At 36.3% G+C, this 15,158-nt stretch overlaps 3 protein-coding genes across 7 annotated transcripts in view; all 3 read right to left on the bottom strand.

The window, feature by feature from the left end:
• Positions 1 to 225: 225 nt before the first annotated feature.
• On the bottom strand, positions 226 to 1,289 carry LOC105124983 (inactive Serine/Threonine-kinase, putative (DUF679)). 4 transcript variants are annotated; one of them, XM_011025225.1, is made up of 2 exons: positions 631 to 1,289; positions 226 to 600 (listed from the first exon to the last, which is right to left on the bottom strand). In XM_011025225.1, the coding sequence occupies exons 1-2, from the start codon at positions 1,191 to 1,193 to the stop codon at positions 567 to 569; spliced, it is 597 nt and encodes a 198-aa protein (XP_011023527.1). In that variant the 5' UTR covers positions 1,194 to 1,289; the 3' UTR covers positions 226 to 566. The 4 variants fall into 4 exon arrangements, with proteins under 4 accessions (XP_011023527.1, XP_011023528.1, XP_011023530.1 ...); XM_011025226.1 differs by having other exon boundaries at positions 226 to 603; positions 634 to 1,289; XM_011025228.1 differs by having other exon boundaries at positions 226 to 582; positions 619 to 1,288.
• Positions 1,290 to 2,230: 941 nt separating this feature from the next.
• Positions 2,231 to 13,567, bottom strand: LOC105124982 (uncharacterized). 2 transcript variants are annotated; one of them, XM_011025224.1, is made up of 11 exons: positions 13,474 to 13,567; positions 12,030 to 12,107; positions 8,780 to 11,786; positions 8,006 to 8,509; positions 7,026 to 7,751; positions 6,040 to 6,873; positions 5,198 to 5,965; positions 4,067 to 4,903; positions 3,474 to 3,755; positions 3,305 to 3,397; positions 2,231 to 3,230 (listed from the first exon to the last, which is right to left on the bottom strand). In XM_011025224.1, the coding sequence occupies exons 3-11, from the start codon at positions 11,621 to 11,623 to the stop codon at positions 2,478 to 2,480; spliced, it is 7,641 nt and encodes a 2,546-aa protein (XP_011023526.1). In that variant the 5' UTR covers positions 11,624 to 11,786; positions 12,030 to 12,107; positions 13,474 to 13,567; the 3' UTR covers positions 2,231 to 2,477. The 2 variants fall into 2 exon arrangements, with proteins under 2 accessions (XP_011023526.1, XP_011023525.1); XM_011025223.1 differs by lacking the exon at positions 13,474 to 13,567 and having other exon boundaries at positions 12,030 to 12,436.
• A 939-nt stretch (positions 13,568 to 14,506) lies between these two features.
• The window catches only part of LOC105124981 (sugar transporter ERD6-like 5), a 5,261-nt gene continuing 4,609 nt past the window's right edge, over positions 14,507 to 15,158 (bottom strand). The window contains exon 18 of the mRNA XM_011025220.1: positions 14,507 to 15,070. Within this exon, the coding sequence (XP_011023522.1) occupies positions 14,940 to 15,070 (131 nt within the window). The 3' untranslated portion in view covers positions 14,507 to 14,939. The remainder of the gene's footprint in view (positions 15,071 to 15,158) is intronic.

The following is a 15,158-nucleotide window of genomic DNA, read 5'->3' as shown; positions in this document are numbered from 1 at the left end:
AGTGATTTCTAAACGTAAATCTCTCATGAACATATTAAAAGGAATACAAAAATTTGACGAGAAGAAAAATATACAATAAAAATGTAGAGTTCTTATAATTATATAAAAAAAAAAAATTAGAATTTATACTGACAATTTTAATAATTAAATTGACATTTATTTGAAGATAAACTGTTTTTTATCTTAATAGTCACAACTTTTTTTTCTTTTAAATATACATAACTCTATTTTGAATCAAAATTCTCATTTACCTCTAACAGTTACAACCACCATTTTCACACACAATTAAACTTGAATATTGCTTATATGGTTTAAGGAAATTAAATATTCAAAACTAGGAAGATCTTGAATTTAATTTCCATTACAAGCATCATTTTTAGCTCCGAAGGCTAGGTGAAGAAATATATTCTGTTAATGAACATCGCAGCTACTTCATTCTTTTCCCCTCACCGCTCTCTTGTACATGAACTGATTCAAGTTTCTCATATGATCATCCTGATATTGAGTAGTACACAATATGAAGAACATACTTTTCAGGCCATTATGCAGTGCTATGCGATCTTTAATTATGCAGACTCTTTAATTATGCCTTCTTTTTTCGGAAAAGAAAGTTCTTTATTTAATGTCATAGCTGGTGCTGTGTCACCATAGCCAATTCCTCTTCGTTTGGTAGGAAATAACATGAACAAAAAGCTTGCCAGGAACCCAGCTCCTAACGGCAAATTCATGATAAGTGCTTTCTCATTAGCTCCTGCTTTAGGGAAGAAGCAATTCTGCACGTTAGAATTACTAAGAGCAAAAACCAAGAAAACTGTTAGTGATGTAAAAGCATGAACGAAGTCTGTAAAAGTGATTCTACATTCAGCCTTGTCTTTCATTTCTTCCCTTCCTGCACCATCAGTACTGTCGATATCATTGAATACATATAAACCTTTCCATGTGGCTATGCCATAGTACATCTTGCCATCCTTGCCAATGATGCTATCAGTAAAGGAGGAAAGAAAACAACCTAGTGAACAACACACAATGATACCTAAGGTAAGGTATTCGTTCGCAAGTGTACATTCACCGTTGTTAGTGAATGAAGGTATTAGGGCTTCAGCTGCAAGGACTGTGCCTGTTGGCAACAAGTTTGCTAGGTTGGCTGCAGCGACTTGGCTCCTTTGGCCAAGTTTGGATAATGAGGTCGACATTGAAAGGCGATAGGTATTAATTTAGAGGGAGGCGAAATTAGCTGTAGTATAGGTGTTTGTTTTGCATATGATATGGTTGGGCTGTGCTTGATTTATAGGCAAGTAGGGAGAATTTAGTTAAAATATTACGTATATTGTGCGTGTTCTTGTATATGCAAGCATGGTGAGGTTTGCGTCATGTGATTAATTATAACAACATTAAGAATCTGATCCAACCTAATGATAAAGTTGATTTCAAAAGGGTATTCGGCTAAAGCATGCACACAAGTGCAATGGTCCTTAAAATTCCCTTTCTTAATAAGCTAAGGTAATATTTTTTTTATTTATGTATTTTTTTAAAACCACAGCTAAAAATATTCTTCAGAAATATAATTGTTTTTTAACCATGAAAAAACTACCTAAGTACGTGGATTACTTAATTATGCCTTGTTTAGACTCCATCAATTCTTGGCTAAAATTCGGTGTTGTTTAGACTCCATCAATTCCCTTCCTTGGTAAAATTATGCCTAGTTTAACTGTGATGCATGTGTCATGAAATCATGCACAATACATTATTTGAAAGATTTGATTTTTGTGCTAGCACTAGCTGCATTAATTAAGGGCAAACATTTTACTATCATTCTTCATATCGACAATCAAAACAAGTTCAGATGTTCTTGTTCTTTCACATGGTGAGGAATCAGCTGTGAAGCCAGAAAATCGCTGGTGACAAGTTCAAAGAAAGTTTTCAAGAAAGATCAAAAGGACTTAGAGCCTCTCTTTTTTTATTGAAAGAAAGGGAGGTTTTTTTTTTATCAATTGATATCAGCCCAAGATCTCAGTTTGGAGGCCTAGCAGAAGATTGAAGGCTAGAGAACCATATCCCATTAAAATTCCCTGATTTTTTTTTTAATCATGAAATTCCCTGATTGTAAGAACATGCAAGGTTATTTTGTCAGGTCTTTGTTGGTAGTTGGAAGCTGATAATATTTTATTAAATTCTACTAAAACTTTTGAATATAGCATATTTTTTATTTGTAATTGAATTTTCATCAGTCTAGCTCAAAATCTTAAAATAATCATTACATTAACTTTCTATAAACCGTTTTTATCCATTAGAACCCATTGGGGCTTGAATTTTTGCCCTACTTCTTGCCATAATTCTGCATTTGAAGGCAAATTTCTTAACAAGCATGATGCTACCAACAGAGCCCTTACAGTTACATGCAAAAATGTTGTTCTACAAATGGTTTATGGTAACCAGCAGAGCAAGAATAGTTCTTTTCCAAAAGCAAAGCTCGAAGCTTAAGCAAACAAGCTCCTGAACTTAGCCCAATTCTCATTAACATGGCTAGCCCTACCCTCAGTTTCTCTTTTATGCCTCTGAGCTTCTAACAAAGCACCAATCTGTATTTCTAGTCTTCCATTTCTAATGATTCTCTGGGCATGGAGACTTTCCTTGTTTCTTCGGATATGATCTTCTTCTTCCTGAATTTCCTGAAGTCGCTTGTTAAGGGCATCCTTTTCTGCTTTAAGCCTGCTAATCTTGTTGGTAAAATCTTCATCAGAAATACCCAGCTCGGCAAGTCTCCTTTTGTGATCTTCAATAGAGGACTTGATAGAACTAGTCCAGTCGATTTTTTGCTCATCAAATGGGTGGCTTGTGACCAAAGTGTCGAAATTCTCAACGTAGAGTTGAATAATTTTTTGTTGCTGATAATTCAGAAACGGACAGTTCTTTAAATTCTTCAAACTGGACAGCAGCAATAAGCGGTCAGCTGATGTGGCTACTTCTGCAGGGGATTTCGTTAAGAGCTCCTTTAACAAATCTATAGAACACCTATATATCTCAAAGCTCACACCACAGGACTTGAGAGATCCAGGAGTATTAGAGCTTGAAGCGATGTCGAATGTGAGCTCTTGAGAGGAAGTTCTGTTGGTTAAGGATGTAGAAGTCAACATAGAGACTTGCTCAACAGAGGTGGCACGAGATACAAGAACTCTGTAGCTCTGCTGAACTGAAATAGTAGGAATAGCATTGGCCAGTGAGGTCCCATCCTGCAAGAAATTTAAAGTCTACATGAAGGTGCAAGAAAGTGTATAAGAAGTTATATTCTGAGGGAGAAAATTACATTATCAGTTGCTTGGGAATCTGTCTGCTCTTGTAGAGAGATCTGAGCTTTAGAATCCATGGGAGTTGAGGAACTTTGACCTTGTCTAGAATCCTACATTCCAGATGCCATTAGCAATTAATTCAAAATCATATTCTAGAAAGTATTTCTAGATAGAAGAGAGAGCTACCTTATCATTTGAAGCTGCATGGAAATCTTGGTATCTTGAAGCTAATTGAGCAATCTTGGGTTCTAGCAAAACACCTTTGATCCTATTTTGTTTGTTTCTCGGTAATGTTTCAAAAACAGGAGAGATATCTTTTCTGGGTTCTGAGGTCCCAGTTAAATGCAATTCCTCAGAAGCTCGTCTCTCAGAGACGGCACTTGGTGCATTTCCTTCTGTTTTATCCTCACGGGCTAATGTTGACTGTTTGGGTATGCTTAGCTGTTCGGATTGTGCTGCTCCATCACCCTACAGTTTAGTTAACAAAAATGAGTTAATTAAATAAGTAGTGATGCGATCACAAAAACTAATACATAATAATGAAGTTTTATGTGATTGAGGGGTATCATTAGTTAGACTACGTCTCAAATTCTGCATTAAGAAGGGTGATTTCATAAAGTTAGTATGATAGACAACAAAATAGGAAAAATAAATTCTGGAAGTGTGATGGGTAATTCATAAAATTGTTGTGCAATTTCATAAAGTTTTATGCTTTGTGCAAGAGAAAAAACACATCAAAATATAGAAAAGGTAAGAAGATTTGGTGAAACAATTCATACCATCTCCACAAACAATTTTTGTACAGTGGAATTAAGGTCCTCCTCCCAGTACCCTTCATCGTCCTCTTCTGTTAACAGGACAGTCTCCAGCTCTGGTGTGCTTATGATTCCTTCAGAAAAAAATTTCATCTTGGGGCATTCTATCAAGAACACTTCTTCCAAAGATGGAAAAGTGAGCGCACATTTCCCTGAGTGGAAACTTGTTAGGCTTGGCAAGCATCGAAGTCTCAAATGCTCTAATTTCTGAAAAATGATCTCATTTGCTACCTCTTTCTCCTCGCTCACTATAATTTCTTCAATCATTTTGCATTCAGTTACACTCATAGATGAGAGTTGCACCAGATATTTGGCTGTTGAAGACGTCATCAAATTTATCAATCCATGACAGTTTGACACTTCCAGGGTCGTTAAACACTGGAAAGACAATGCTGATGGAATTAGAATTTTCAGCATGCCACATTCCAATACCCTTAAACTTTCCAAATTCTGAAAAATCTTGCATGTCTGAGAACCTTCTTTTGACAGATGCATGAGTTTCGGCAGTTTAGACAGCTCCAGTTTTTTTAATTGTGCCAAAACCCTGATATGATTTTCTTCATCATCTTTCCCTTCATACAATACTATTTCTTCGAAAGAGGCATCTCTTATAACAAGATTTTTTAAATTGATGAATCTTTGAAGAAAATGGGATGGAAAATCAATATTGTCACAGGGGAAGCGCATGAGTGTAAGACCTTCCAGTTTGTACAAGTACTCAACTCGGAATTGGCCAGTCTGTATAACCTCCATCACATCATTCCATTCCACTCTCAACTTTTTCATGTTTGGAAATGCAACCTGGGATCCAAGTCAAAGACAAAAAATAAACTTTTATTTCCTGCAATTTATTGTCAAGAACCACACTGATTGGCAGGTCCTACCACAAGTCTTATTTTAAAATGGTTTTCTTTTCCCTTCCCAATTTAAATTTATGATCATCTCTCAACCAATAGTATTTGCAACGTTAGCATCTACAAGTATAAAAAGTGGGAGTAATTGCAGAATGGTTTGAGAATTATGTAACTGCATGGTCACATATTGGAGGCAAAAGTTCTAATAAGTTGTGAAAAAGCCTCAGATAAAGAAACTGACCTTATGATTGAGAAATGGAGCAGTGGAAATATCATGGTCTCGCTCACGTAGTCTATATTCTTGTCCCTTATTGACTGAAATTGGTACATGCTCACTCAAAAATGAGGAAATAAATGTCTTCAAATTTGGACAATTGTCTATGCCAATCTCCTCTAAGGATGGAATTCCCAGTTTACCAGTTCCTGAATAGATACTGGTCATGCTATGTAAGGACTCGAGAACTATCACTTTCAGTACAGGGAATATGATTCTATATGTTGCTGCTTCCTCTACTCTCTCTTCTGTGATGATCTTTTCCATCATGGCACAGTTTCTTATTTCTATCTTGTGGAGTTGCACAAGGCCAGATGCCATGGATGGTGTAAATAAATCTCTCAAACTGCTACAATTATGAATTTTCAACGATTTCAGGTTTTTGAAGTCCAAAATTCCTTGAGGATCCCTGCTGCATATATCCCTCAGCCTTGGCAGATCAATCAACTGCAATTCCTTTAAATTGGGCAACAGCTGAGCATGCCCTTCCTCAGCATTGAGCCCCTCCAAATCAAATACTTCTTCAAGAGAATCACAGTTTCTCACATACAGATGTCTCAAGTTATTCATGAACTGTAGTAGATTGGATGGTATAGCATTGGAGACAAATGCACAGTCATCCACCGTGAGGTTTGCCAAAATTCTACAAAAGTTGAAGGGAAGTTGGTCGTGCCATCTCTCTTTTAATTGGGGAAAATCAGAGAGCTTTAACTCCCATATATTACCAAATCCAACCTGCTCAACCATAATAATGAATTAGTACAAAAAAAAATGATGATTACTAAAATGCTTGAGTTATCGGTACATACCATGTCTGTGTACAGCTGTTGTATGGTGTTATTAAGATTTCCCTGCCAACACACTTTATTCTTGGCAAAACATACTCCCTGTAGCTTAGGCGTGCTTACAACTCTGGGAGAGAAAATCCTCATCTTGGGGCATTGTCTCACAACAATTTCCTTCAATGATGGGAATTTGAAGGTGTGATTTCCTGTGCAGAAGCTGGCGAGGCTTTCTAACTTGACAAGTTCCAAATATTCTAGTTTGCTGAAAATGATCTCATCTTCTGTTTCATCTCTCTCTTTTGCTACTATTTCCATCACCTTTTTGCAAGAACGAATGGTCAACTTTACAAGCTGCACTAGACTTTTCGCAGTTGAGGATGTTATTAAGTTCAATAATCCAAAGCAACACCGCACATCTAAAATTGTTAAATTTTCAAATGAAGCAGATGATGGTGCTAGATTGACCAAACTGTGACAAGAAATTACTTCTAGAGTGCCAAGATTTTGAAGAAATTGAACCAGTTGGTCATTATCCTTCCACATGTGCCTCATATCACCAACTGAACTTATTATTTTGAAATTCCTTAATCGTCCAAGCATCCTTTGTTTCTGATTCACATCAGTAAGCCCTTCATATGAGAATAGCCTTTTGAAAGAACTACGTGTCACATAGAGTGTTTCCAGATTGCACAATATTTGTATGAAACCAAATGGAATAGTATCCGATTCTTCCTGAAAATAGTGCAGCCTTAGAAGTTTCACCGCAGAATAGTACTTCTCTGGAAGTTGGCAGCGCCAAATAATTGACGTTGTGGGGTTTTCACCACTTAATGACAATTCCTCCAAGGTCGAGATCACCTGGAGACAGATTAGAACAAAAAGGAAATGCCAGTTGATATTCCTCCAAATAATAAGTAAATTTAAACTGCTGTTATTTATGCATACTTCACTTTCATTTTGGATAAGAAAAAATTAAAGGGAAAAAAGCATGGTGCAGAATAGATCCATACCTTTTCAACAAAAAAGAGGGGTTGCTGAATTTGGCCCTGTCGGCCTCCCCTTTGAATTTCTTGGGATGTATGAGATTCTGATCCAAATAAATTCACATTGCCACAGCCCGACACCTCCAAACTTTTTAAGATAGGACATTCCCAAGAATGTTTCCCTGGATAAAAGTTCCTAAATTCTGGTATTTTTTCAAGTGTCAATGAGGTTAGATGGGGAAAATCAAAACGGGGGGCTGTTTCATCACCTTCTGCGTTTGCAACAATTTCCTCCACCCCACACTCCTTTATCTCAAGCTTTTCAAGTTGTGGAAGGTCTCTAGCAATGGAGACTGGAAAGAGATTCTTCAGAGCACTACATTTTCCTACCCTTACAGAATGCAGATTCTGGAAAATGAGTCTTCCTTGCGGATCCTTATTCCATATATGCTTCAATTTGGGTAGATTATACAAATCCAGTTCTTGTAACTGGAAGGCATTAAATGCTTGGATTTCTTCACCACCGAGTCCTTGAAGCTCAAATATAGTTTCTAAGGAATGACAATGACTAATTTCTAGCATCTCTAGTCTTTGGAATCTGGTTAGCAAGATTGATGGAAAAATATTCACCAGCTTATCACAATCTGAAATACTCATTGATCTCAGCTCACAAAAAGAACCGGCAGCAAGTTGATTGTGCCATATCTTATCTATGTGTGAGATTTGGATTTCAGCTAAGCAAGGGAATACAACCTGCAATAGACATTCCACTTTGTCATAAGTAAATCAAAATCGTATAGGAAAGAATTTTCTAACTAAATAACAAATACTAGTATCTATTTATGTTTTAACAAAAATTGAACCATAATGGGGAAAGCAAGAAATAAAAACTGGTACAAAAGTTCATAGCTTGTAAGATAAACAAAAAATACAAAGAAAATGCCTTCTGGTGTTGTTCACCATATGATGAGTTGAATAATAGTGAAATTCACTAAAACAATTGTCACCTTTTCATCAAAGAGAGGTTGCATGGCATTGTAGAAGTTCTCCTCCAGGTTCGCTTCCCGGGCACCATTTCTAGTTGTCAGGTTTGTGCTGCTAAACTCGGAAACGAATGTCTGAAAGTCATGACACCAGTCTATCACCAATCTTTTCAACAATGGGCATTCAATATGGGAACCAATACAAAAGTGCTTCAGTTTCGGAAGACTCAAGAGTTCAATGTGTTCTAGTTTCAGGAATACCATCTTACTCGTCCTTTCTTCTTCATCTAATTCTTCTGTTACTATTATCTCTTCCACTGACATGCAATCATGTATTGCAAGATGCTTGAGTTGTACAAGACTTCTAACCATAGAAGAGGAAAATATATATTTCAAACTGCCACATTTTTTCACAACCAGTCTTTGTAAATTTTGGATGGAAACTGTAATTGCTGGAAGTTGGCCATGCCATAGCCTTTCGATGTTGATAGAATGCAATTTCAAATCCTCCAAGTTCGGAAACACAAACTGCATGCATATTTTTCAATTCATTAAGAAATCTATTCCTTAATTTAAGGACATGAAATGATTATTCGAGAAACAAAGTAAAATGAGCATCAGTTTTTTTTTTTTCTCTTGAGGGGGGGGGTATATGTAAGATATAACCTTAATTTAAGGACATGAAATGATTATTCAAGAAACAAAGTAAAATGAGCATCAGTTTTGTTTTTTTTTTGGTTTTGTTTTTTTTTTGAGGGGGGGGGGTGGCGCATGTAAGATATACATACATGCAAGTACCTTTTCATCAAAAAGTTGCATTGGAGCATGTGGCTCGTCCTCCAAAATGATTTCTCCAAAATCCATGCCAGTTGTTCTTGACTTTGATTGTGTTTGATATAAACATGATGTCTTCTCTTTCGAGCAGAAGTTTCTGAGATTCGGTAAATATTTTAAGGACAAGGAGCGTACCTGAGTGAACTCCATCGAATTGATTTCTTCATTCTTGTTGTCAAATTCTTCACTTTCTTCAACAACAATCTCTTCCAGGTTCCGGCAGCAGGTAATTTTGATGCTTTGAAGTAGCAAAAGACCCCGTGCAATGGAGAATGAGAAGAGGTTCTTCAATTTATTACAAAGTTTCACTTCTAGCATTTGTAGTTTGCCGAAAGATGGTGTCTTGAGTGTGCCATGATAAATCTTCTCTAAAGATACCAACTTGTATAGAAACAAAGACTCCAACATGGGAAATGGAAGGATGTTCGCAGGAACCCCTTTCATTGTATCAATGATATATTGAATGTCTGGACTATTGTGCAGATGGAGGTACTTCAGCTGTGGAAAACCTTCACTATCCAGTTCACAAACGACATTCTTAATACCCTTCATTTCAAGTAAATACAAATCTTCAGTTCTCTTTAGCAGCATCAGAACTCCATGCTTCAAATGATCAGTGCTTTCATTGAGCTTCAACTTCAATGTTCTCAAGGTTTCATAGGCACCATCCCAATCCCAAACATCTCCTATGAATATTCTAAATCTTTCTAATTTTCTAGAAAACAAGTCTATGGACATAACACCGGAATCTAACATATGTACGTCTAAATTAGTCAAGTGAGACAAGTGTTCTAGCTCGATAAGACTAGCATTATTGTGTCCTTCAATATCCCAATGATGAAAGCTGTTTCCTACAAACAATTCTTCTAAAAGTGATAAATTTGAAATAACATTTGGTGAAATCACTTCAAGTTCAGAACAATCACTTAAATCTAATAACTTTAACTTGGTCAATTGCCCTATTTCTTTCGGCAGATGCTTAATATTAGATTTAACAAAACTAAGGATTTCTAATTTTTTTAGCTCCCCAATAATAGCTATCTCTCCAAGTGAAGATTGATGAAGGCACAATGAACGGAGGTTCTTTAGGAAATGAAGAGATGAACGCGGGGCTGGAAAAGATAGATTGGTCAGGCCTAAGACTTTGAGTTTTTGCATTCCCCTAAAAATGTTTTCAGGTACTTCCAAAGAAGAATCTTCACTATTCATATTCAAAACCTTGAGTAGTGGATATTGCAAATCTTCAGGAAACCCAAAGCTATTACCATGTAACCAAATCTCTGCATGACTCTCCAGTGAATCCTTGTACTGCCATTTCAATTCAACCTCATCACTCCTCAAAAATACATTGTGATCTCTAAAAGCAATTGATATGGCAACATCACGAACAACATCATGAATAGAAAATTGCTTACTAGTATCACCATCGAGTAACAAACTGGAGGTTTTGAGTTTATGAAGCAAAGAATTCAATTTATCTCGGACTTCTTCTATGGTAGCAACATCAGAAAACAAACCTGAGCCCATGCCGTATTTCAACAAGTCTTGAATGGAGGCGTTGTAGCCCATTCGACTGGAAAGAAGAAAAATTGCCTTCAGCTCTTCACTTCCAAGATGCTTATAGCTTAGTTCTATAGCGCTATACACTTCTGCCTGCACTCCCGTGAAATTCCTAGGGGACGGTCTTTTCAGCTCTCGCAATGCATCCTTCCACTCGGACAGCCTCTTATCCTTTAAAGCCTTTGCAACGGTTACAATGGCCAGGGGCAAACCTGCACACTTTGTTGCGATCTTCAATGCTATGGATTGGACATCTGGACTTTCAACATTACCACCTGCCGTTTTCTTGAACAACTCCCAAGCTTCATCTTCCTTTAAACTACTAATTGAGAAGTTTTTCTCTACTTCCATTTCACTTGATAAAACATCAAATTCTCTCGATGTCAACAGCATTTTGCATTCATTTTGTTCATCCTTAAATGAAATCCCAATTGCTTCTAAATCAAGTCTCTTCCATAGATCATCTAGGACAACAAGAATCTTCTTCTCTTGCTTCAACCTCTCACGCAATCGACCTGCTCTTCCCCATTCACTTTCCTCATTGAATGTTAGGCCAAGCTGGTCCGCAATTTGCCCTTGAATTTTCATGATGTCTGGGTTTCGAGTTACACAGGCAATAACCATCTTGTCAAATAATTTATCCTCAATGGCTTGTTTGGAGACCTCTTTCACCAGTGTGGTCTTTCCCACACCACCCATTCCATACACCCCAACTATGTTCACATCAGCAGCTTTTAAGGCATTCATGATTTCATTAAACACTGGTATTCTTGATTGCATGGCCTGATAGCCTTTTCCAGACATGACCTCCACCCCTGACGGTGCAACATGGTAGGAAATCGAACCAAAGCTGCGTTGTTCCTCTAGTTTAGCTTTAACTGTTGCTAATTTCTCGTCTGCTTTCTTTCCAAACTGGTACCTTGTTTTAAAATTTGGACACAATCCCAAGAAGCATTTCTTCTTTACTCCGCCCTCATCTTGAGCAAGTTCACTTTCCACCTTTACAATGATCCCGTCTACCTCAAGTAGCCACTTCGCAACATCGTCCTCGATCACCTTCCCTTTTCTTCTATCCTCGTCAACCAAGTGTTGCAACCTTTCTCGCGCATTTTTCAACTTATCAACTTCCTCCTTCAGATGTCGGAGGTTGCTCTTGCAATAAAATGCATTACAAATGTGTGTTTTAAAGGAACCAATTGCAAGCTCAACAATAGGTGATACAACAGAAAGAATGATATCCACAGCCATCTTGTTTTCTCTCGGACTTCTCTCTCTTTTTTAATCTCCTCTTTGTTTTTTTTTTTTCCTCGTGGAGCTCACAAGCAAACGAAGGCTAACAATGTACACAGTCCAAAAATTCAAGAAAAATGCAACAAGCAATGATCTTTGTTTCTTCCGCCTTTCTTCGAGACTGGATACAAAGAAAAAGAGCAAGAGAGAATAATTTCAAGTTATGCAAAAGTCAAGATGAAAGTAAACAAGCAAAAATTTTCCCTTTTCCTATCAAGATCGGATACAAAGAAAATCATAAGAGAACAGAAACTTAGCATGAAGGGACGTTTTCCCTTTTCCTATCAAGATCGGATACATAGAAAATCATAAGAGAACAGAAACTTCTATAGCATGAAGGGACAAGTGAAAGCGAAGTACATACCTCAAATTACAAGGGCAAAGAAGCAGGGATGTTTGACAGATGATTCATGAAGATAAGAGTGCAGAGCACAGACAGCCCCTGGAAGATGGACAGAAGGAGTTATCAGTAAAAAAGAGTAGGTAGTCATGAATGGGAAAGAAGCTAAAAAGGCAGACTTGGTGATGTCGGTGTCGACTCAAATGTCAATGGTAGTCGTTTGTGGTCATGAAAGGCGGCTTTTCTTGTACTTCCGATTAAAAAAATTCATGAGCAAACATAAAGAAATAAAAATTTCATGTTCAGACTTGTGCCATCAACAGCTACATCAAGCGAAACTGTTGGCCATTAACATTAATTATTGACCTTGCAATTGACAAAGAAATTAAACAACTACTAGTTGGCTTCCTCGTGAAACGTAGCATTGCATAAAAATACAAATATTATTTTCAGTTTATTAACCATCCAAAAAAAATAATTTATGAACAGGAAAATTTATGTAAGTTTAATAAAATTAATCAAGAGTTATATATACTAATAAATAATAATAAATTTGTTGATTTCAATTAAAAATTGAGTTGAAAAAGATAAGATGAAGATATTATTTAAAAAATATATATATGAGAATAAGAGCTTGCCCAAAATCTTGCTGCGAATCAAATTCTAGATCTATGTTTACAAGCCCATATAGGCATTATTATTATATTAAGATGAAGATATTATTTAAAAAATATATGTATGAGAATAAAAGCTTGCCTGAAAACTTGCTGCGAATCAAATTCTAGATCTATTTTTACAAGCCCTTATAGGCATTATAATTATAAAAAAGATGGTGTTTACGAAGCATTAATGAAGCATTAGAGATTTAACTCATCGTGCTGAAGATTGGGATATAATATCCTAGATGATAATGTTTTTGCTGATAAACCTATCATTCTAATAATCAATTGCTTGAGCTATAAAGTTTTCTTCTAAAGAAGCATAAGAACAACAATTATCGTCATCTTTGAAGGAATTGGAATGGGAAGAACAGAAAATAGTGGATGTTCCAATATCATTAGAGGAAGCAATTGAGAAAACTACACGAGTAATTGGAAATTCTTCCTGTTGAAAAATCAGAACAAATTGAGGCAAAAAAGCATCGAAGATTTGGTAGTGTCAAAAGGATTCGACAAACAAGGATCAACGACTCCTGAGAAACTAGAGGAACAAGTCCTAAATCATTACACATGTTGAAAACAAGGACATGAAGTGTAGTTGAAATCTAAGGGACAACATGAAGTCAGTTAACATTTTGTGATTGTACTAACCAGTAAAAAACTAGAACAAGTTGCTATAATTATTTAGAAGGTTGAAATTAATATCAAACAGGACAAAGAAAAATATTATTTTCCTAAATTCGCATCAAAGGCTGGTCTAGAGGATGAAAAGAAATGGCCTAATTTGGTTAAAGAGCTCAATTTCTGACCAAGAACTTGAAGACGAGTTTTCCTTGAGCGAGGGAGCTTGATGGCAGTTGATTTTCTAAAATTTGCCACGCAGTCGACTTTCTATTCCCAATTCACTTTAAAAATATGTTTTAGAGTAATTTTTACTTATAAATATATTAAAATATTTTTTTTATTTTTAAAAAAATATTTTTAATATTAACACATCAAAATATTCTAAACATATAAAAAATATTAAATTAAAATAAAAAAAATTTAATTTCTTTTTAAAACACAAAAATAAATGAAATTTTCCTCGTCGAATGTCAGGCCAAGCTGGTCTGCAATTTGCCCTTGAGCTTTCATGATGTCCTGGTTCTGGGTTACAGTTGCAATAACTATCTTGTCAAATAATTTGTTCTTCATGCTTCTATCGCGATCTCTTTCACCAACGTGTTCTTGCCCATACCACCCATTCCATGCACTCTAACCATTTTCACATCAGCAAGTCTCAATGCATTCATTATTCCCGTAAAAATTGGAATTCTTGCTGGCATGACCTGACAATCCTAGGCAGACAAAACACCCATCCCTGCTGCTGTTAATAACCCCCCCCTTTGCTTTCTTGCCAAGCTGGTACAGAGTTTGGAATTTGGACACAATCCAAACAAAGCATTCCTCATGTTATTTTGTAATGTGTCTTATGGAAACTTGAACAGGATAGAAGCATGCCATCCTTTGATCTCATAAGGGTTTCAATTAGTTACTGTCACAAACCTTTGAAGTCTTGGCTGAAGCTGTGAGTGGATATATTCCTTTGTTATATCTCGGATTTCAATCCAATGATAGGATGCAAAACATGAACTTTTTTTTTTTGTTTCCATAAATGTACCAATTCAATTCTTGTATGCATGACTTGTCTGGACATGAACATTGGATCTCAGATATATTGAACTTTAGTTTTTGTGCAGGGAGATGATATTCCGAAAAATCTAATGCCGTGGAATTCAATATGTAAAACGAAAAAAAAAAAAAAAAAAAGAACAAAGAAGTATCAACCCAGCTCTCTACGTATAAGCCCGGACAACGAACAGCTTTATGATTCAAAATAGATAGTGTGATTTTAGAGATTGAGCTTAATTTCTATCACAACTTCATTACACCTTATTCATCTTACGATAATCAGTCACTCTTACAAAGGACTTCTAATGTAGAATCAGGATCAACTAGGACAAAAATAAAGCATCAGGCCGAACACTTTTTTGGAATCAAAGTGATAGCTATGAATAGCCATCGACTCCCAGAAATGGTAGAAGAATAAGACCTATATGGGACATACAAGCATTACAGATGTATGATCACTATACTTCAACCAGGTTATTCCATTCCACCTCTTAGAAAGAAAGGAACTTGAATCAAAATTCTTGATAGCATGTTTAGTCTTACACGCAGAACTAAGCCACTTCCATGCTATTTTGTAATGTGTCTTATGCTGAAATGATAGGATTTATCTCTTCGCTGATAATGGATTCATTGATGCTTGTATTTCTTCTAGTGTTCGCCCCTTGGTCTCTGGTACCAGCTTTGCCACAAACAGGACGGTCAGGCCACATATGCATGAGAGTATGAAGAACGTTCCTGAAGCCAAAGAATATTACACGGTAGCTTAGATTTTGTCTACATAAAACACAGAAATAGAAAGCAATAGAGAACATTACCTGCTGAT

The sequence above is a fragment of the Populus euphratica genome, unplaced genomic scaffold (assembly GCF_000495115.2).
Source record: "Populus euphratica unplaced genomic scaffold, PopEup_1.0 scaffold28.1, whole genome shotgun sequence".
NCBI classification, from domain to species: domain Eukaryota; kingdom Viridiplantae; phylum Streptophyta; class Magnoliopsida; order Malpighiales; family Salicaceae; genus Populus; species Populus euphratica.
Note: the sequence above shows the minus strand (reverse complement) of the source record. Positions and strands in the feature narration are given on the sequence as shown.